The sequence below is a fragment of the Lepus europaeus genome, chromosome X (assembly GCF_033115175.1).
Source record: "Lepus europaeus isolate LE1 chromosome X, mLepTim1.pri, whole genome shotgun sequence".
NCBI lineage: Eukaryota > Metazoa > Chordata > Mammalia > Lagomorpha > Leporidae > Lepus > Lepus europaeus.
This window is the reverse complement of record NC_084850.1, coordinates 81,301,779-81,322,827: the sequence shown is the minus strand read 5'-3', so window position 1 is coordinate 81,322,827 and position 21,049 is coordinate 81,301,779. Positions and strand designations below refer to the sequence as shown.

The window sequence follows — 21,049 nt, the reverse complement described above, 5'->3', positions numbered from 1 at the left end:
TATGTGACCATTCATGAGATATCCAAATTTCTCAAACTGATTACTACAAAACAAATTCACATCAGTAAAGAGAGAACTTTCTAAGTGAACATATACCCACAGTTTAATGATCATTTCTATGAGATAAATTTTTTCTCTCTCTCTGTGTGTGTGTGTGTATGTGTTTTTCTCCCCCAAGTAAAACATGAATATATTGCCTGGGCTCCTTCTGGTTACATCAGGCTTCAAGGAACTCATTAAATGACTGAAAAAAAGGGAAATTCTTGAAGTCAAGCAATCCAGAAGTGTCAAAGCAGATTAGAGTCCTTCCCATCTACAGAGTATAGATATATATTTTACCCTCTCCTATTTACCAAAAGGTCTTTGATATTTTTGAAATGGACATTAATTTCTACACATGTGTGAGCATGAACATGGACACACACATTCTGTTTACTTGTTTCTTTGTACAATTTCAGAGAGCAAAAGCAGTGCTTTTAAGATGGAAATAGAAAAGGCCATTAACTTCCTAAGCTTTTTAGTTCACTCCCAGTATAGCAATTCTCAAATTATATCATAGTTTAGAAGGTTTTACAGAAAAATGGACAACTTTTGGTCAGGAACAAAAGCAATGCCTCATTTTGATGGAAAAATTCAATTTCAATCACTAGATGATATTTATAGTACCTGTTAATGATGAGGAGTTTTCTACACATCAACAAGAGAATTATGGGTTTTCCTCCAAAAAATACATAGCAGTAAATACTTCAAAAACTGTAAGTAAAGGTATCTACCAAGGAAGGGATCATAGCTATAAACATATGTCCACTTTTGACAAAATGTTTAAATGTGCTTATCATATCATTTTCATATCAATGAAGTATTTCAACTGGAGGAGGGAGGGAGGGGAAACAAGGAAGCTGTAGTGTCCTGTTTTTCTTTAAGAAACAGCCTCTTGCCCTCTAAATTGTCAGAATCAGTTTTAAAAAAGCTACACAAATAAAGAAACCATATCTGATTCATATGATTATGGATATCAAATGGATGTGAGGTCTCATAAAGGGTAATAGGGTAGATAAACAAACAGTAACCACAACTTATACGCTGAACAAAACCAGGGCAATAAGAAGATAACTTGGGGATAAATACAGATAGCACACTTAATTAGACTGTGAAAGATGTAAAATTCAAATTCCCCTTTAGATCAGTCTTACATAAAAGAAGGAGTATAGGAAATGGGAATGTATGACTTTGCTTTTAATAAAACAATTCTGTTTCAGTGCAAATGAGTAGTCCAAAACAAAACCAGAAAATGTCTCATGTGACTTAGCAGGAACAGTTTCCACAGCCTTTCACACTGTTGACAATTTCTTCTTGTAGTTTCTTCCTTTCCTCCTCCTTGGACATATTTTCTTTCTTTGCATCCCATTTGGGGTTATCATGGTTCTGCACACGGTTGCTCTGTGTGTGCCACATTTCTGAATAGATACTGCCTGGGTTAGCAAGCAAACCATGGTGGGTACCACGTTCAGCTACCTTACCCTAAAAGCCAAACACAAAAGAAACACAGGGAAAGGTCATTTAACTAGCACAATAACTGAAAATACATAACCATTTCTAACTAAGGATTTTAAAGGATTTGCATTCATTAAAATACCTCATCCAATTCCTCACCCATAGTGTAAGTGGGAAAAATGCTTGCTTCACTGTTGAGTTATCCAGGCCCAGTGAACAAACAGAAAGCTATGAAATTCTTCATACTGTAAAAACCATTTTACTTAAAGGAAATACAATTTTAATGTGTTATTTTTCATTTTGAAAGGCAGAAAGGGAAGGGTAAAAACATAAGAAGTGCTGTCTGTAATCAGCAAATATTCAAGTCAAAAGCACTGTTATTTATACAGGGATTTAAAAATAATATTCTGAAATCCTTATGTATACTTAAATAAAAAAGATTTCATGAAAATGAAAAGTTTGCCTCTTCCAGTAGCTATTTTTGTTAACAACTGCTATTAAACTTAACATTGCATAGATCTGGTATAGATTCCAAACTCTGATCTACAATTAATTTGTCTCTTGACAGCTACAGTTAAACATGCTGGGAGACAAAAGGAATTTTGTCACTTTAACTGTTACAAATACACCTTCAAGCAAAATAACTGAAATTTGTTGGTGCCCATGTCTGAGTACTGTATTTACATTTATATACCTTTATTTATGTAAAAACACTATTTTAAAGGTACCTTTGCTAACATCAGTCATATCATAAATTTCAGTGCAGCGTTTACCTCATTATGTAAAGAGTGAAGAATGGGGTAATGGGAATATGGGATTGTATAGAACATGCTAAGTCTCCATCTATTACCTGAATCAATTATTACAATGGTGGTTGCAAAATGTGATTTTCTAAGTTTATCTTCTTCCTACATGTTAGTCGGCAATCTTTAAGTTTTACATGTTTTTGTTTAAAGTATCATTATGGAGGCACAGATTATTGTTTAATTCACTATATTATAGTTCATTAGTGTCACCATTCCTTTTGATGCTTCTCCTTTTGGCCAGTGGGAGCCCGTTCAAAATAGCTCTTGTGTCTTTGTGACATGCATACTTTGGTCTCCCAGCCCCAGAACTGGAATCAGCTATTTCTCCAAGGAGTCTTGGTTTCTTTTAGTGAGGAAAAAAAATATTTAGTGCCTAAGATCTGGATGTCAGGTATACTCATTGCTAGTGTGTTTTCATGGGCTTTTCAGTGAATAGATCGTTTCTTTAAAATTATGAATTTATACTGATAATTCAGTTCTAATATATCATCATGAGGTTCTTCCGCTTTACCCATTCCATATTTGTATCTTTCTTCTCCCAAGTGAGACCTCTGCTTCCCAAGAACATCAATATATTACTCAGATGCTCAGTCTTAAAATATATTATAAAACAGTTTTGGAATGATTACCTCCATACTAATACCAACAACTAACTTATTAACCTTAAATTTACTTTGGAGTTATTTTGGTTATTAAGATATATTCTACCAGGGTCGGCACTGTGGCGCAGCGGGTTAAAGCCCTGGCCTGAAGCGCTGGCATCCCATATGGGTGCCAGTTGTAGTCCTAGCTGCTCCTCTTCCAATTCAGCTCTCTGCTAAGGTCTGGGAAAGCAGTATAAGATGGCCCAAGTCCTTGGGCCCCTGCACCCACGTTAGAGACCCAGAAGAAGCTCCTGGCTTCAGATTGGCACAGCTGTGGCCGTTGCGACCATCTGGGGAGTGAACCAGCGGATGGAAGACCTCTCTCTGTCTCTACCTCTCCCTGTAACTCTTTCAAATAAATAAAATAAATCTTTAAAAAAAAAGATATATTCTACCAAAGGCACATAATCAGAGTGATGTATTCAAAAGTTACAAGGATTAATTTTATTTGTCTTCTGTGTGGTTATCAATTTGATACAGTTAGTTTTGCTTCTTTCTGTTTGTATTAAATTTTTATTCTTGTCTTATTTTGTTAATTTTATTTTTAAAAATATTTAAAAATACTAATAAGGCTGAAAGGTAAAAGCAACATAAAATAGCATACTCTGAAAAGCCTCATTCTCTTCCTGATCTCTTCTAACCCCCTGCAGGTTTAGTTTCTTTTATTTCTGGTTTATTCTTCTTGAGTGTGTTTTTACAAATATATTCCCTACTCTTCATCCTTCTTATAAAAAGTAGCATCTGATACACTCTTTTGCATCTTGCTTTTTTAACAATACATCTCAGAAATCATGCCATAAAAGGTTCCTTTACTTTTTTCTTAATAGTATCTGTCCATATTTTAGAAATGCTATATTTTTCATGACCTTTGAGAATAGTAATTATATTTTAAAAGTTTTCTTATGCCCTTTGCACTATCCACATTTTCTCAGTTTCTTTATTCCTCCCTGTTTGTTTTGGAGGTCTTCTTCCATTACCACTAACATTTAAAAATGGGGCATTAAAGGCTGACTGGGAATTCTGTGAGCATGGGAATGGCCTTCCCAACCAGTGGACCTCACTGTGGGATCACCATATGGCCACCTGGTCATTTTATTGGGGTCCCCAAATAAAAAATATCCTTCTTTCTGAGACTGTTATTTGTTTCTCCAGAGAAGAATCCTCCAATTGTATGCTGATGAAAGAAGGAGTGGTGATGGCAGAAATAAACAACTGGTTGGCAAAGTTCTTGGAACCAATGGGACAAGAGAGTTTGTGGTCCCATCCTTTGGCATGTTCTGATTTCCAGTTAACTTCTCCTGATTTTATTAAAGTGTTTGGTGGTTTCTTTGTGGCTAAAGCTGACTCCAATTACCTGGTAAGTCAGTGTCCAGCCTCTTGCTAAGGTTGGGAATGGGTTCCAGGGGTGAGAAAGGGTCCCAGGAACTCTATTTCTTATGTAAACTTGCACTTAGTTCTCTAATTTTTAGCCTCATATTTACCCCCAACTTTCCTTCATATCTGGTACCTCCAATTCTGGAGCCTTTTCAGGAGATTATAGCATGTATCAACTTGCTTTTTACTGATTCCTCTCTCTTTTGGCACATAGTGTTCATCTTTTTTCAGCTCTTCTAAACATTTTTATCTACTGACCATCTTCCCCAAACTTGTTGATTATCTCCTGTCCATTATTATTGCCTTTCCTATATCTTTGTCCTTGTGAATTTATATTTATTACCAATATTTTACCTCTTCACTTTCATTTTAATATGGTTGGGGGAGAAAAGATAAACAGGTATGTCCAATCTTCCATGTTTAACTAGACAACTGCTAGGTATGTCATCTTATCGATAACATGGTATTTCTGACAGAACACATGAGGTGACAACCAGTCTGAACAAGGTCATATTAGCTTACTACACAATGGAAATCTGATATCTTCATAATCAGACAACTTTACCATCATCAAATTATTGACATAAAGATTTTAGGCACAGGTGCTATGATCATTAATAAGTTAGTTCCACTGATAATACAGAACCCATGCGGCAACATTATATGTGATATATATGATATAACTGTACAGATACTCTGAGCCCCATGACATAAGGCAGGTAAGCACATGCCTGCTTTTCCAAATGCATGACTGTATAGAACTGGAAAGCTTAGTAAAAAGCACAAAATAGATTTTATTTCAGATTCCTGAACACCAACAATGTAATAAGGTATATCTGTAAGATGTTCCATTTATATTCTGGTACAATCATACTGGTAAAATCTGTTTATTTTCTAATGAATATAAACATTTATGAACATAGCCTAGAAAGGCCTAGGGTCACAAGTGTACAAGTGACTTATAAAGGAAACAGCATATATATCACAGCCCTGAACAGCATATAATGATTTTTAGTATGGTGAAAAAGTCTCTCTCCATAACTCAATATATAGAAAGCACATGCGAATGCATCTTTTCTCTGAATTCTCAGTATACAGGCTTTCAAAATGATAAACAACTGAAGAAGCATTTATTAGAAAGGAAAAATAATCACAGAAAAGGCTGAATGCGAGGTGGAAAACAGAACAATGTCAGAAATAATCAAGTACTAGGGGTTGGGAGAAGAGGTCCTTGCTGAAAGGAGAAAAGGAAAATTATTACAATTTTCAAATCTACCAGTCACAATAGTGGACCTCTGATTTGTTCCAAACATTTAGATAGTACACTTGTATAGTAATTCCCTCAGAAGAGATAAAGCAAGCTGTCTTTTTTTCTTACTTTCCACATAGAGTAAAACAGAAATTAAAAATGGCTGTGCTTGCAAATGACCACTTTATGGTAATTTTCTTTTGTATATCAGGGTATGTGCAAAATTAGAAAAATGAAAATACATAATAAAGCAAAAATACTGAGCAAAGATTCTGTCCAGAGCATAAATAAGTGTGGAAAAATTGTTTTATTATACATGCTTGAAAACCAAAGTTTTGCTTTAAACACTTCAATAGAAAGTGAGTTAATACAGTTTATTCCTTCTTGGAAGTAACATGCATATTTCCTATCAAAAAGACTAAAATCAGAATCCTACCAGGACTCAGTCTGAATGCAAATTCTATATAGTAGAAACAATAGTAAAGTATCCTGTATCTATAGCAATTGTCAATGTTCTTTAAATCCTAAACTGTAATCTCTTACCTGATTCAAGACAATGATTTCATCTGCATCAACCACTGTTGACAATCTATGTGCAATGAAAATAGAAGTTCTGTGTTTGACCACATCCCTCATGGCCCTAAGAATAGCCTACAAGTTTGACAAGAAGAGTAAGAAAAAAAAAAGACATATCCATCAGGTAAATATACATTAAAATAATCACATATTTCCTATAGGAACATATAAAAATAACAATTTTTTATTGTATAAACTTTATATCAGTTCCAAATATTTGACCTAATCTAATAATTATTTTTAAAAAAGATGAGACTATTAAGCAAAAAGAGAAGGCACTTACTCACGGAAAAAAATTATCAATTTGATAGGCAACATTGTGCTAAATTACAAAGTCTGGGAGAAGGTGGATATTTTCTATACTTAAAAAATAAACAACTCCAGTGGTATCAGGAGCACAGGCAGACATATTTATCATTGAGAATAAAACTAAAATGAGGAGAGACTTAAGTAATAGGATGCAGAGAAATTTAAAATAACACCAAATCATTAAATATATACCTATATTAAAACAGCCCATAGTACCACAAATGTGTACAATTTTTATGTGATAATTTTTTTAATTAAAAACTTTAAAAAATTGTGAAATATGGGACTGGTGTTATGGCGCAGCAGGTTGAACTGCTGCTGTGACACCAGCATCCCATATCAGAGTGTAAGAGTCCTGGCTGCTCTGTTTCTGAACCATCTCCCTGTTAATGTGCCTGAGAAAGCAGTGGACAATGGCCCAAGTACTTGGGCCCCTGCACCGACATGGGAGACCCGGATAGAGTTCCAAGCTTACAGTTTTGGATTGTCCCAGACCTGGCTATTGCAGTCATTTGGAGAAGTGAATCCGTTCTCTCACTTGCTCTCTGTCACTCTACCTTTCAAGTAAATAAATACATCTTTAAAAATAGTGAAATATTATTAAAAATAATAAACTTAGCCTTCTATTTTGCTTAAAAAAGGATAACCAAATGCTATATAAATTTTTTTTTAAAAAATCCAAAGATAGGGAGACTGGAAGGACACAGGAACATTTGCTTTTTCTTAGTTCAAACTTAGATGATAGAAAGAAAGACAAAGACAACTCTTATTTTTAACTTGAGGAAATCTTATTTTCAAAAGCATTCCAACTTCTTAATTCATTCTGGAAAATACATTTTTGTTTATTGCCTATAAAGTGTAAGGGTAATTTAAAAAGTGCACAGAATAATGGAATAAGTTTATCTTGGTGTAAAAATTTTGAAATTCATGCATAGTTTTTTCACACACATTTTCTATGAACTTTGTGAAGACCTCTCCTACAATTTATGAGTTGGATACAGTGGCTATGCTTGGGAATCTGGTTCTAAGTAGCTGCATGGAAACAGTATGGGGAATGGGGAGATATTCAAAGGCTTCCTACAGATGTTTATAAACATTTTAGTTATTAAAGGTATAGAATTAGCAAGACCAAATGCTTATGCAAGAAAAGAAGATCTTATATTTTATTATGGCAGAATGATAATCAAGTACAGGGCCAACCCTCAGAAAAACTGTGGTATTTATGGGGATTCTTTTCCTTATTCTCAAAAACTTTAACTCTGACATCTTACTGAGCACCCTAGAATTTTTAAAAAGGCTCATTACAATTTACCAATCTTCTGACAGTTCCTTCCTTTTGGGCGTTCTCCGTTAGCACTTAATTGTTTATGCTCCCTGACACAATAAAGCTATGGGATTCAAATAATGAATGTTAGTACAACTTTTAATTTGTATTCACATTTTTAGGTTTACAGTTCTTGTAATCAGGTTCCTAAGGCTCACTTTATATCTAACAAATCCCCTTGCTAGCCAATATACTTTGAAATTAAAGTGTATTATGATGCTGATCAAATAATGCATCATGAAACTTAGCTCTACATGCTAATATTATTTCATACAGCCTGTAAATTACAGCCAAAATTAGGCCTATCCTTCAACACTTGGTTTATACTACATACTAAATCTGAAGGTGGATGAATGGAGGCAACTGACAAACAACATCTGTCACCTTTGGTTCCAGATTAAGGGGATTCAGTCATGAAATTATCATTGCTGTTGAGACTTTTGTATGTAATGGAAAGATGTTTTGAAATCTAATGTAGCTTCTAGGGTAGTGTCAATACCAGTGCCACAATATGTTGATGTTTCACAACACCTTCTGTGAAATGAACACAAACTGACAACAGCATTGCAGGTTATGTGTGCCTGACTTGCACCTCAGTGAGTCACTTCATAAATGAAGGGCTTTATGGTGTACACTGTCACAAGTGTCACAATCACCTGTATGACTTGTTTAAATGTTAAGTGGCAGTAGGACAGACACTAAAGAATCTCTTCTTTTGTCAGCATATTAGGCAATTCTTACAGCTTTGCAAGACCCAAGGATTACACCACAAAAGTATAGTGTCACACAGTTTCAGAGGAGACATTTACAAATAGACTTAACACTATGATATTGAGTTCAGTGCAACCTGGGATTCTTACCATCAAGCATTTGCTAGATGGGGGAAAGGGACTACTAAACATGTTCTGTGGCACCTCTCACTAAAGTTCATTCGAAATACAAAATAATATACCCATTTAATGGCAACTTCCAAGGAGAAAAGGTAAACATTTAAGAGTTTCCTATTTTCATCATTATTTACCTCTTCAGTAATTGAATCTAATGATGAAGTAGCTTCATCATAGAGAATGACTGGGGGGTCCTTTAAAATGGCTCTTGCAATTGCTACTCTTTGTTTTTCTCCTCCTGGTAAAGAAAAATTTTAGTTTAGGGAAGCACAGTGGCACAGACATACTTTATGTTTCTAGTATTTCCATTGATTATAACCACCAAGTAATACTTCCAACATTTACCTAAACTACTGATCACTGTTCATTTTACTGAGTTGTAGAGTCTAAGTTCATATATGATATCCTCTGACAAACAATATTCCCTGAAACATAAATGTTAACGCTGAAATCTCACTTCGTGGGAGGCAAAAAGAATGATAAAAAGATTGATTCCACAATTATTCTTTGCACCATATATATGCTCATTATATATGTTACTTTATATTACAGATACTTCTCAATGAACCTCAGCAATCTCAGATAGAAAAAATTTGGTATTAGAGAGTTGACAAAACCAAAAACAAATCCAAACTGGAAACTTGAAGATGTAATCTGAATACCTAAATTTATCTTGTATCATAGAAAAGAACCATTCAGCCAGTATTATCAAGGAAGATTTTTGACAGAAAGCTATTATTTTCACAGCACTCTTCAAAGTTAAGGTTATATACTAAATATCTCTTACTTCCTTTTAGTTATTTTTTATAAATCTATAGCATATTGAAGTGTTAAAACCGAAAGGAAACAAAGGTCCAAAAGGGTTTAGGGATTTGCTCAAGGTCACAGAACAAGTTTCAGCAGCATCTAAACTAGACCTGACTGACTCCCAGCCCAATGTTCTTCCTTTCAAAACATTTATCCTTAAATATAGGAATAAATATTTAGGAAATACATCCTTTCAAGCTTTAGCTATCATTATACTTTTGAATTAAAATAACCTGGGGCAAAGAAACATTTTTACGGAACATTCAAAAATATTCAGGGTCATTTTAGAGTAATTTATTCTTAAACCTAGCAATATCATAATTAAACATTTAAATAGAAATGTACAAGTTGCCAAGTTTCCCTGACCATTGAGTTAACAAGCACATGAAAAATGAAGTTGGCTGTAAGGAAAATATATCAGTTAACAGGATAAGTATAAGAAGGTCAAAAATATCAAAAACATCCTCTGATGATACAGGATATTAAAATGAAAGATATACTATTCACTATTAAATTACTTCTCTTTTCCAGTACTACTAGGTGAATAACAATCTTGGCTTTCCTGATGATCATGGACAATAAGCTATTATCCTCATTCATTTGAGTATCTACCTACATTTTACTTAATATTAAGTACCTATAGTGTTTGCCACTACAAGTGGGGGGAACAACTTACACAACTTGAGAATACTTACTTTTAGGATGCTGATTGTTTACAGTGACAGGCAGGAGATTGAGAACCCCATCAAATGTGACTGGATGAGCACTAGAATTGACCTCTGTCTTTACATTTCCTAGAAGATGGCTCTGACAAATTCAGAGTTTGAAGGGAGTACATGAGTAAGGGACAGGTCTAAAGTCTCTGATTACCTGAAAGCTTGAGTCCTCGTTCCCCTACTTGGGTATTGTATCCATGTGGCATTCGAAGAATTGCTTCATGGAGTCCAGCTAATTTTGCCACTGCATACACTTCCTCAGGTGAAGCACTAATGTTTCCATATAAGAGGTTGTAGTAAATAGTATTATGGAAGAGGACAGCATCCTGAAACAGATTTGTAGATAAATACATACATAATATTTATTATAAAAATTCAAACAATAGTAAAGATATAAAGGCATAAAGAATGAGACACAACAGTCTTTTCATCACTCCCACCCCTGCAATCCCATTTTCCTTCCCAGATAATCATCATGAACAATTAGCTGTGCATCATTCCAGACCTTTTCAATGTATTATATAAATATTTGCTATTGTTCTCCACATAAGTGGACTCATTCTACACAATTATTTTGTTTATTGATTTTTTTCATTTAACATATCCTAGAGATTGTCTACATCAGTAACAGAAATCTACCTCATTGTTTCTAACAGTTGTATATGCTGTACTATGGATATGCTGCAATTTATTATTCATCCCCTTATTGATGGATATTATGGTGATTTCCTAATTTTTGATACTGCAATATTAAAATAAAATCCTATGACTTAGTGTGCCTGTGACAGTATTTCTGTAAGAAGAATTTTTAAAAGTAGCTTGATGGATTAAAAGGTAAATATACATCTTCTGAAAACACTCTACTGGCAACCAATAGGACATGAGAGTGCCAGTTGCCCATATCCTTAGCAACCCTGGAAATTAGCAATTTTTAGATGGTACCATTTTTATAGGGGGGTAGGATATGTCTTTTGTATAAACTAGCATTTCTGTAATTACTAATGAGGTTGAATATGTTTTCCTATGTGTCTAAGAAGCTTTAACATTGGACTTAAAACACAGAGGACAGGGCCCAGCGCTGTGGTGCAGCAGGTTAAAGCCCTGGGCTGCAGTGCTGGAATCCCACATGGGCGCCAGTTCAAGTCTCGGCTGCTCCACTTCCGATCCAGCTCTCTGCTATGGCCTGGGAAAGCAGCAGAGGATGGAACAAGCCCTTTGGCCCCTGTACCCACATGGGACACCTGGAAGAAGCTCCTGGCTTTGGTTCAGCTCAGCTCCAGCCATTGTGGCCATTTGGGGAGTGAACCAGCAGATGGAAGACTTCTTTCTCTCTCTACTTCTCTCTGTAACTCTGCCTTTCAAATAAATAAAATAAATCTTTAAAAAAAAAACCACAGAGGACAGAGAACTTACACACACACACACATATATAGTTATTCTCTAAGATTAAGCTAATTCACCACTGATTCAATTATATATAGTATAGTATATGTATGGTATAGAAACAACCCCCCCCCCCAAGTTACTACAAGCATCCATCTGATAGCACACCAAAACAAACTTACTTAAAGTGAACATTCACCTCCTATTGTTCTCTTAGTCTCTTTATGGTTAGAAAGCAATAGCACAGTGAAATAAAATTACTCTATTTGTTCCCATTAACAGAAACAACAAATTAAAATTGTCTTTAACAACATAATCAGACCCAGAATTTCAGTAACTCCAAATATTTTAATCACTTATATAGCTACTATTTTTTTTTGGACAGGCAGAGTTAGACAGTGAGAGTGAGAGAGAGAGACAGAGAGACAGAGACAGAGAGAGAGAGAAAGGTCTTCCTTCCGCTGGTTTACCCCCAAAATGGCCACCATGGCCGGCGCAGCGCTGATCCAAAGCCAGGAGCCAGATGCTTCTCCTGGTCTCCCATGCAGGTGCAGGGCCCAAGCACCTGGGCCATCCTCCACTGCCTTCCTGGGCCACAGCAGAGAACTGGACTGGAAGAGGAGCAACCGGGACAGAATCCGGTGCCCCAACCGGGACTAGAACCCGGGGTGCCAGAGCCGCAGGTGGAAGATTAGCCTAGTGAGCCGCGGCGCCGGCCCTATATATCTACTATTAATATAAAATTTCTCATATTGAAATGATAAACTTTAAAAGTGCAAAGTTTTATAAATAGAAACTATTTTAAAATATTCTGTGTTCAGAAAAAGTTAACAAACAGATGCTAACTGAGAAGTTTGAAAATATCAAAAGTAAAATAAAATATGGGATTTTCAACCCAGAATTTTTGCTAAATGGATAGATTTTAGCAGTTCTTGCCACAGATAAAAATAATGGGTAACTATATATAGTTATGGTTATTTGTGGGATGTAGTAATTTGCTTCACTATAGTAACCATTTCATTGTCTATATGTATTCCATAATATGCTTTACACCTTAAATGCATATAATAAAATTTATAAATAAAAAAACAATTAACCCATAATCCCATCATCTGGAAATAACTACTGTAGATATTTTGACATATTTCTCCTTGTTTCTCTACTTACATATATTTATTAATATTATCAAATGTGGATATTATATTTTGATCGGCATCTTTTTTGTAACAGACTTTGTATATATCTATTTTTCTAGACATGTGATTTTCTTTAAAAAACACACTATTTATAACTGGCCATATGACATTTGATCCTACAATGATAATTTAACCATCTATACCTGGACATTTATATTGTTTCCAACTTTTGCTATTATAAATGATGCTCTAATGAACATCTTTGTGCATAAAGACTTGTTTACATCTCTGGTTATTTCCCCACTAAAATTTTCTAGAAGCAGAATTATTGGAATAAGGAATATGAATCGTTTTTCAGGCACTAGACACATATTGCCAATTTCCTTGTTAGGAAAGCTATATACTTCTATCAGCAAAACAACAGACCATCTATTTTACACAGCCTTGCCCAATGTGGGCATTATGGATTTCAAAATCCTTGCCAAATCTGATAGGTGAAGAATAATATACTGGTGTTGATTTAATTTAAATTGCTACAGGCTTCAATGAGGGTGAGACTTTTTCCTTTTGTTCACTGCCAATATATAGTTTTACTTTGTGAATATTTTTTTTTCAAAAAGTTAAGGGTAATTTGTACATAGCCTAGGAGAACAGCAAGAATATAGTTGCAAGCACACTAAGTCCTAAGTAGTGACAACCCAGAATATAATTCACTAGACATATAGTTAATGCCAATGTTTCTCAATGTGTAATCTATGAATCACCTAGGAAACATTAAAAAAAATGCAGGTTTCTGGGCTCCATACTGCCCTCTAAAATCAGAACTGAGGTGTGTGAAAGACAACTGGTATTTTAATAATCTCTCTAGGGGACTCATGCTCAGTAACATTTGGGATTCTCAGTAAAAGAGAGGACAGAGAAGCACGCCATGTGTTAAATCAGTTGGGGGCCATTTACAAGCTACATGTTCCTGGCCAATCATCTTCTCACAGTTCCTCGCCACCACTTCCCCCATATTTTGATCTATTCTCCAAGATATTTGATTCTAGTTCCAGGAATTAACTTATAAGAAACATTAGCTGTGGCCGGCGCTGTGGCTCAATAGGCTAATCCTCTGCCTGCGTTGCTGGCACACTGAGTCCTAGTACCGGTCGGGGCGCCGGATTCTGTCCCGGTTGCCCCTCTTCCAGGCCAGCTCTCTGCTGTGGCCCGGGAGTGCAGTGGAGGATGGCCCAAGTGCTTGGGCCCTGCACTCGCATGGGAGACCAGGAGAAGCACCTGGCTCCTGGCTTTGGATAAGTGCGGTGCGCTGGCTGCAGCACACGGGCTACAGCGGCCACTGGGGGGTGAACCAATGGAAAAGGAAGACCTTTCTCTCTGTCTCTCTCTCTCACTGTCCACTCTGCCTGTCAAAAAAAAAAAAAAAGAAAGAAAAAGAAACATTAGCTGTAACTACTTCTCAGGTCACTGGATAAGCTTTCAACATAAGAAAAACTTACAACCCATAAAGCTACCTACTTCTTGTCTTCTCAGATCCTTACTCAGCACTTATCTCTAGCCCCTCCTCCTGTTCCCAATGTAGCTCAGGAAGTATTTATGAAATGTTTACTATAGGCCAGACACTGTGCTTTGAACTAAAAGTACAATAGTGAACAAGGCATACAAACTATTTTGTAATTGTTATTAAATTCACTATATCAAAAACTACTCAAAATTGCCGGCGCCGTGGCTCAACAGGCTAATCCTCCGCCTTGCGGCGCCGGCACACCGGGTTCTAGTCCCGGTCGGGGCACCGATCCTGTCCCGGTTGCCCCTCTTCCAGGCCAGCTCTCTGCTGTGGCCAGGGAGTGCAGAGGAGGATAGCCCAAGTGTTTGGGCTCTGCACCCCATGGGAGACCAGGAGAAGCACCTGGCTCCTGCCATCGGAACAGCGCGGTGCGCCGGCCGCAGCGCGCTACCGCGGCGGCCATTGGAGTGTGAACCAACGGCAAAAGGAAGACCTTTCTCTCTGTCTCTCTCTCTCTCACTGTCCACTCTGCCTGTCAAAAAAAAAAAAAAAAAAAAAACTACTCAAAATTATAAAACTTTTCATTCACTGAATAATTATTATTGAAGGATATTGTACTTGATGCTTTTATCTCTAATATATAATAATAATCCTATTCTATAAGATAAATGGTATCCTTAATTTACCAGTGAGGAAAGTGAGGCCCAAGTGCACAAAGCAATTAGGGCTAGAATCCAGGTCTGGAAGCCAGCACTGTGGCATAGCAGGCAAAGCCACTGAATGCAGTGCTGGCATTCTATATGGGCGCTGGTTCAAGTCCTGGCTGCTCCATTTCAGATCCAGCCCTCTGCTATGGCCTGGGAAAGCAGTGGAAGATGGACCAAGTCCTTGGGTCCCTGTACTGTGTAGGATAACCTGAAGAAGCTCCTGGTTCCTGGCTTCAGATCAGCTCAGCTCCAGCTGTTGCAGCCATTTGAGGAGTGAACTGGCAGATAGAAGACCTCTCTCTCTCTGCCTCTGTCTCTCTGTAACTCTGCCTTCCAAATAAATAAATCTCTTTTTTTTCAACATCCCAAAAATCAATAAATGTGATAAACCACATTAACAAAATGAAGACCAAAAACCACATGATTATCTCCACAGATGCAGAGAAAGCTTTTGACAAAAATTCAATACACTTTTATTATGAAAACCTTAAGCAAACCTGGTATAGAAGGAACATTCTTCAACATAATCAAACCAATTTATAACAAACCCACAGCCAACATCCTACTGAATGGGGAAAAATTGGAGGCATTCCCATTAAGATCTGGACTCAGACAAGGATGCCCACTCTCACCGCTGCTATTTAATATAGTCCTGGAAGTTTTAGCCAGAGCTATCAGGCAAGAAAAGGAAATCACAGGGATACAAATATGGAAGCAAGAAGTGAAACTATCTCTATCTGTTGATGACATGATTCTATATATGGGCAACCCAAAAGATTCCAAGAGGAGACTATTGGAACCCATAAAAGAGTTTGGTAAAGTGGCAGATACAAATCAACACACAAAAATCAATACCCTTTGAATATACAGACAGTGCCACAGCTGAGAGAGAACTTCTATGAACAATACTATTCACAATAGCTACAAAAAATTTAAATACTTTGGAATAAATTTCATCAAGGATGTCAAAGATTTCTATGATGAAAATTACAAAACATTAAAGAAAGAAATAGAAGAAGACTTTAAAAAATAGAAAAATTTTCCATATTTATGGATTGGAAGAATTAACATCATCAAAATGTCCATACTACTGAAAGCAATTTAGAGATTCAATGCAATCCCAATCAAAAAACAAACAACATTCTTTTCAGATCTAGAAAAATGATGCTAAAATTCATATGGAAACACAAGAGATCCTGAATAGCTAAAGCAATCTTAAACAATAAAACAAAGCTGGAGGCATCACAATACCAGACCTCAAGACATACTATAGGGCAGTTATAATCAAAACAGCCTGGTACTGGTACAAATACAGACTTGTAGATCGGTGGAGCAGAATAAAAACTTCAGAAATTAATCCACGCATCTACAACCAACTTATCTTTGACAAAGGAGCTAAAATAAACTCCTGGATACAAGAAAGTCTCCTCAACAAATGGTTCTGGGAAAACTGGATCTCCCTATGCAGAAGTATGAGACAAGACCCCTACCTTACACCTTACACAAAAATCCACTCAAAATGGATCAAAGACCTAAATCTATGACCTGATACCATCAAATTACTAGAGAACACTGGGGAAATCCTATAAGACATTTGCAAAGGGAAAGACTTCTTGGAAAAGACTCCAGAAGCACAGGCAATCAAAGCCAAAATTACCAAGTGGGATTATATCAAACTAAGAAGCTTCCACACTGCAAAAGAAAACACTCAGCAAAGTGAAGAGGCAACTGAGAGAATTGGAGTAAATATTTGTAACTGATAAAGGATTAACTTCCAGAATCTCTAAAGGGCTCAAGAAACTCAACAACTACAAACCTAGTCAAGAACTGGGCAAAGGACCTGAACAGGTTTTTTTCAAGAAGAAATTCAAATGGTTGATAGACACATGAAAAAATGCTCAGGATGGCCAGCTGTCAAGGAAATACAAATAAAAACAACAATGAGGTTTAACCTCAACCTCAATAGAATTGCTCTCATACAGAAATTAACAAACAATAAATGCTGATGAGGACGTGGGGAGAAGGGTACCCTAATCCACTGTTGCTGGGAATGTAAACTGGTACAGCCACTGTGGAAGACAGTATGGAGATATCTCAGAAAGCTGAATTTGGACCTATCATATGACCCAGACATCCTACTCTGGGAATTTATCCAAAGGAAATGAAATCAGAAAATCAAAGTGTGATCTGTACTCCCATGTTCATTTCAGCTCAATTTACAAGAGCTAAGATATGGAATCAATGCAGGTTTTCATCAACTGAAGACTGGATAAAGAAATTATGGTATATATGCACTATGGAATACTACACAGTAGTAAAAAATGAGATCTTGTCATTTCCAACAAAATGGATGCAACTAGAAACTTAGTGAAATAAGCCAGTCACAAAACAACAAATATGATATGGTCTCTCTGATCTGTAGTAACTAAGAGAATACTTAAAATGTAATCTATAGGATCAAAACTGAACCTTAAGATGTGATAACTGAACAGTCTTGCCTTGATTGTCAATGAACAATGATTTTATTGTGTTTTTGTTCTTTTATTTTTCTTTATACTATTTGGTGAACTCTCTACTTAGTGTAAGGGTCACCTTAAGAGTATAAAATTAACTGAAAATTGATCTTGGTAAAAAATAAGAATGGGGGGGGGCATGCTGTGGCTCAGTGGGTTAATGCCCTGACCTGAAGCAACAGCATCCCACATGGGCGCCAGTTCGAGACCTGGCTGCTCCACTTCTGATCTGGTTCTCTGCTATGGCCTGGAAAAGCAGAAAATGGCCCAAGTCCTTGGGCCCTTGCACCCACGTGGGAGACCTGGAGGAAGCTTTTGGCTCCTGGCTTCAGATCGGTGCAGCTCTGGCCATTGTGGCCAATTGGGGAGTGAACCAGCGGATGGAAGGCCACTCTCTTTCTCTGTCTCTCCTCTCTCTGTGTAACTCTGACTTTCAAATAAATAAATAAATCTTTTAGAAAAAAGAATGGGAAAGGAAGAGGGAGGAGGAAGAAAGGTGAGAGTATGGGTGGGAGGGAGGTGGGGGTAAGAATCACCATGTTCCCAAATTTGTATATATTAAATGCATGAAGTTGTATTCATTAAACAAAATAAAAAATTTAAAAAATTGATGTTGGCAACAGAATTTCACCTGTAGGGTCCAAAACCACCCACTTCATTAGCATATGTTTGACTTGTTGGATTCAAATTATTCTAGTTATAGGTTCACCACCCCAGTAAATCTTCAAAAATTATTTTCTATTTTTAAATACCTGTGGCACTACTCCCACTGCCCTCCGAAGGCTTTCCAGGCTCACATCTTGAATATTTTGACCAGCAAGGTAAATGTTACCCTTTTGAGGCTCATAGAAGCGAAACAACAGCCGTACTATTGTGCTTTTCCTGAAAATGGAGATGAGGAAAGGTTATTTAGCTCCTACTGGCATTAGGGCATCCCTGTTTTAAAGCATGGTAATCATGCTATCATGATAAAGAAAAAGAATATTACACTAGGAATCTTCAGTCAATAATGTAGAAGTTTATAAATAACTAAATTACCCACCCTGACCCACTACCTCCTACGATGGCCACTTTCTTTCCAGCAGGGACTTCAAAAGACATTCCACTAAGGACTTTTTGCCCCTCAATGTATTCAAAATGCACATTATCAAAGGCCACTGTAGCTGTCTGTGGTGTGATCTGAAGGGGAGATGCCATCACTTTGTCCTACGCAGGGAAGAGAAGAAGAAGAAAAAAATGCCACTTTATACACTGCCTAGAATATGCTGATGCACACTATTTTTAAATTTACAGTGAGAAAAAAGAGAACATAATGGGGGAAGGAGGAGGTTTGTAAGTGGATTTAGACCACTTCCAAGCATAAACACACGTTTTTTGCTAATGTTAAAAAACCCTGAGTGTTTTGGTTTTTAGGCAACTTCTTCTTGGGCCAGGTAGAGGATGGGGCAGAGAAACAGGGCTGGAGCTGAGAGAAGAGCCATCATACATTCGACATCATTATTGGCAAAATAAATCCAGTGTAGGTACAAATAGCTGAATTCAATAAACTTCAAGTTCCAGGTATAATCTCTGCTAACACTGTAAGGTTTTTAAATAGAGAAGCGAAAAAGTTCTAATTCCTTAATATACATGATAGCCCCAATTCTTACTAGAAAGTAATTGGTTTACTAACATAGTAATGTAAGAATAGTCCTCTAGAATAATCTTATTAATGGGATGTTGCTCATATACTTTTTAAAAGGTACCATATAGTTTACTTACTTTAATTCGGGTGTCTACCTTGAGTAGAGTAAACAAGGTGTTCATATCTATGAGTGCTTGTCTAGTTTCTCTATACACAGTTCCCAGAAAGTTAAGAGGTAATGAAAGCTGAAAAAGCAGTCCATTCACCATTACAAGATCTCCAACGGTAAGGGTTCCTTAATTTGCAATTGGTAGAAGGGGAAAAAAAAGATATTTTAGATGAATGCTATAAACTTCTCCAGTTTACAACAGAGAAGTTCATATGTGACTCAAAATATACATAATCAGCAACTCCTAGGCCTATTTAATTTCAAAGCTTTCTAACTCATGATTTAGATAATACAGATAACTTGGCATGTACTATGTGCAATGGGAAAAGCCCACATATATACCATTTCTAATATATACAAAAAGAATGGTTTAAGTGAGGACAGAAGTAGAAGGCTAAAAATCTCTTCTTTCCCCCAAGAATAGTTTCTCTGTACTACAAAACAGAATTCTTTTAAAAAGAGTACACATAAAAAAGTACAGCAAAAGGAAATGTCTGTAAATAAATTAAAAAAAAACTAATATGTGTTACTATATGGGGGCAAACTGTTGAAATCATTACCTAATATATACTAAACTGATCTTCTGTATATAAAGAGAATTGAAAATGAATCATGATGTGAATGGAAGGGGAGAGGGAGCGGGAAAGGGGAGGGTTGTGGGTGGGAGGGAAGTTTTGGGAGGGGGAAGCCATTGTAACCCATAAGCTGTACTTTGGAAATTTATATTCATTAAATAAAAGTTTAATTAAAAAAAACTAATATAGTAAAAAGTTACTGGTAGTTCTAAAAAATAAAAGATTGTCTGCATTTTTGTCCTTTGGACTAAACACTAAATTAATTACATTACTTTCCAGGTCTACAAGAGTAATTAGAAATACCAGATGCTAAAAAGAAAGCTGTTCCTAAAACAATCAGGTTACAGACACAAACAAATACATCCACAATAATTCCCATCAATGAGAGGACTACTGTTAAACAAAAGGAACCAATAAAATTATCAAACAAAAGAACACATTGTGATACAAAAAGTAAAGTACTACAAAAAGCACTTTATAGAACATCCTTTACACTTAAGACTAATATACACATTATTTTCCTTAATTTTTATTTATAAAAGTTAAAAGATCTATAAATGCAGGAACCACAGATCCATTACCTGCCACAATTCCCTGACTGGCGAGCACCATTATAGCTGTTAAACCGACACTGAAAATAGCACTTTGACCAAAGTTCAGCATAGCCAGAGTAGAGGTACTTTTCAAGGAAGCAGCCTCATATGTCTTCAAAAATCCATCATATCTCTGTGCTTCATATTTTTCATTATTAAAATACTACAAAATATATAAAAATAGTAACTATGGGCAAGTACAATTGAAATATGTTCTCTTAAGTGATTAGTATACTTTCAATCAGACTTCATGTATAGATACAATTTTGTACTGTTGGACTCCATTTTAAGAACTAACTTTCAGTACATTGGACTATATGGCACTCTGTTAGCTTTCCAAAATGGATTGTATTTGAAAATATTACAAAATTCATCCAACAAACACCTGCTGGATGCTTAGCTAACTGGAATCTAGATTTTAAAAAGCTTTCAGTGACACTACATTCACAAAGCCTTCCCTTGATCCTGAGACTCTGAATGGCCATTTCTAATAGCCCTCACAGCATTATGTCTTCTTGTCTACTCACCTGCGTACTTACTTTAACTCTCTCAGTGGATTATAAAATTCTGGGAGGGCAGAGATTACACAGTAATCATTTTTTACCACTACCCACCTCCATCACAGTTCTTAGCATAGTGGTTTGCACGCAAGAGGC

At 36.3% G+C, this 21,049-nt stretch overlaps 1 protein-coding gene across 2 annotated transcripts in view; it reads right to left on the bottom strand.

The window, feature by feature from the left end:
- Positions 1-1,221: 1,221 nt before the first annotated feature.
- ABCB7 (ATP binding cassette subfamily B member 7) overlaps positions 1,222-21,049 on the bottom strand; it is a 112,670-nt gene continuing 92,842 nt past the window's right edge. For both annotated transcript variants that reach the window (XM_062182878.1, XM_062182879.1), the window contains exons 9-16: positions 20,382-20,556; positions 19,194-19,351; positions 18,475-18,638; positions 18,185-18,314; positions 10,341-10,512; positions 8,798-8,901; positions 6,111-6,218; positions 1,222-1,521 (exon numbers count right to left, since the gene is read on the bottom strand). In XM_062182878.1, the coding sequence (XP_062038862.1) occupies positions 1,306-1,521; positions 6,111-6,218; positions 8,798-8,901; positions 10,341-10,512; positions 18,185-18,314; positions 18,475-18,638; positions 19,194-19,351; positions 20,382-20,556 (1,227 nt within the window). In that variant the 3' untranslated portion in view covers positions 1,222-1,305. The remainder of the gene's footprint in view (positions 1,522-6,110; positions 6,219-8,797; positions 8,902-10,340; positions 10,513-18,184; positions 18,315-18,474; positions 18,639-19,193; positions 19,352-20,381; positions 20,557-21,049) is intronic.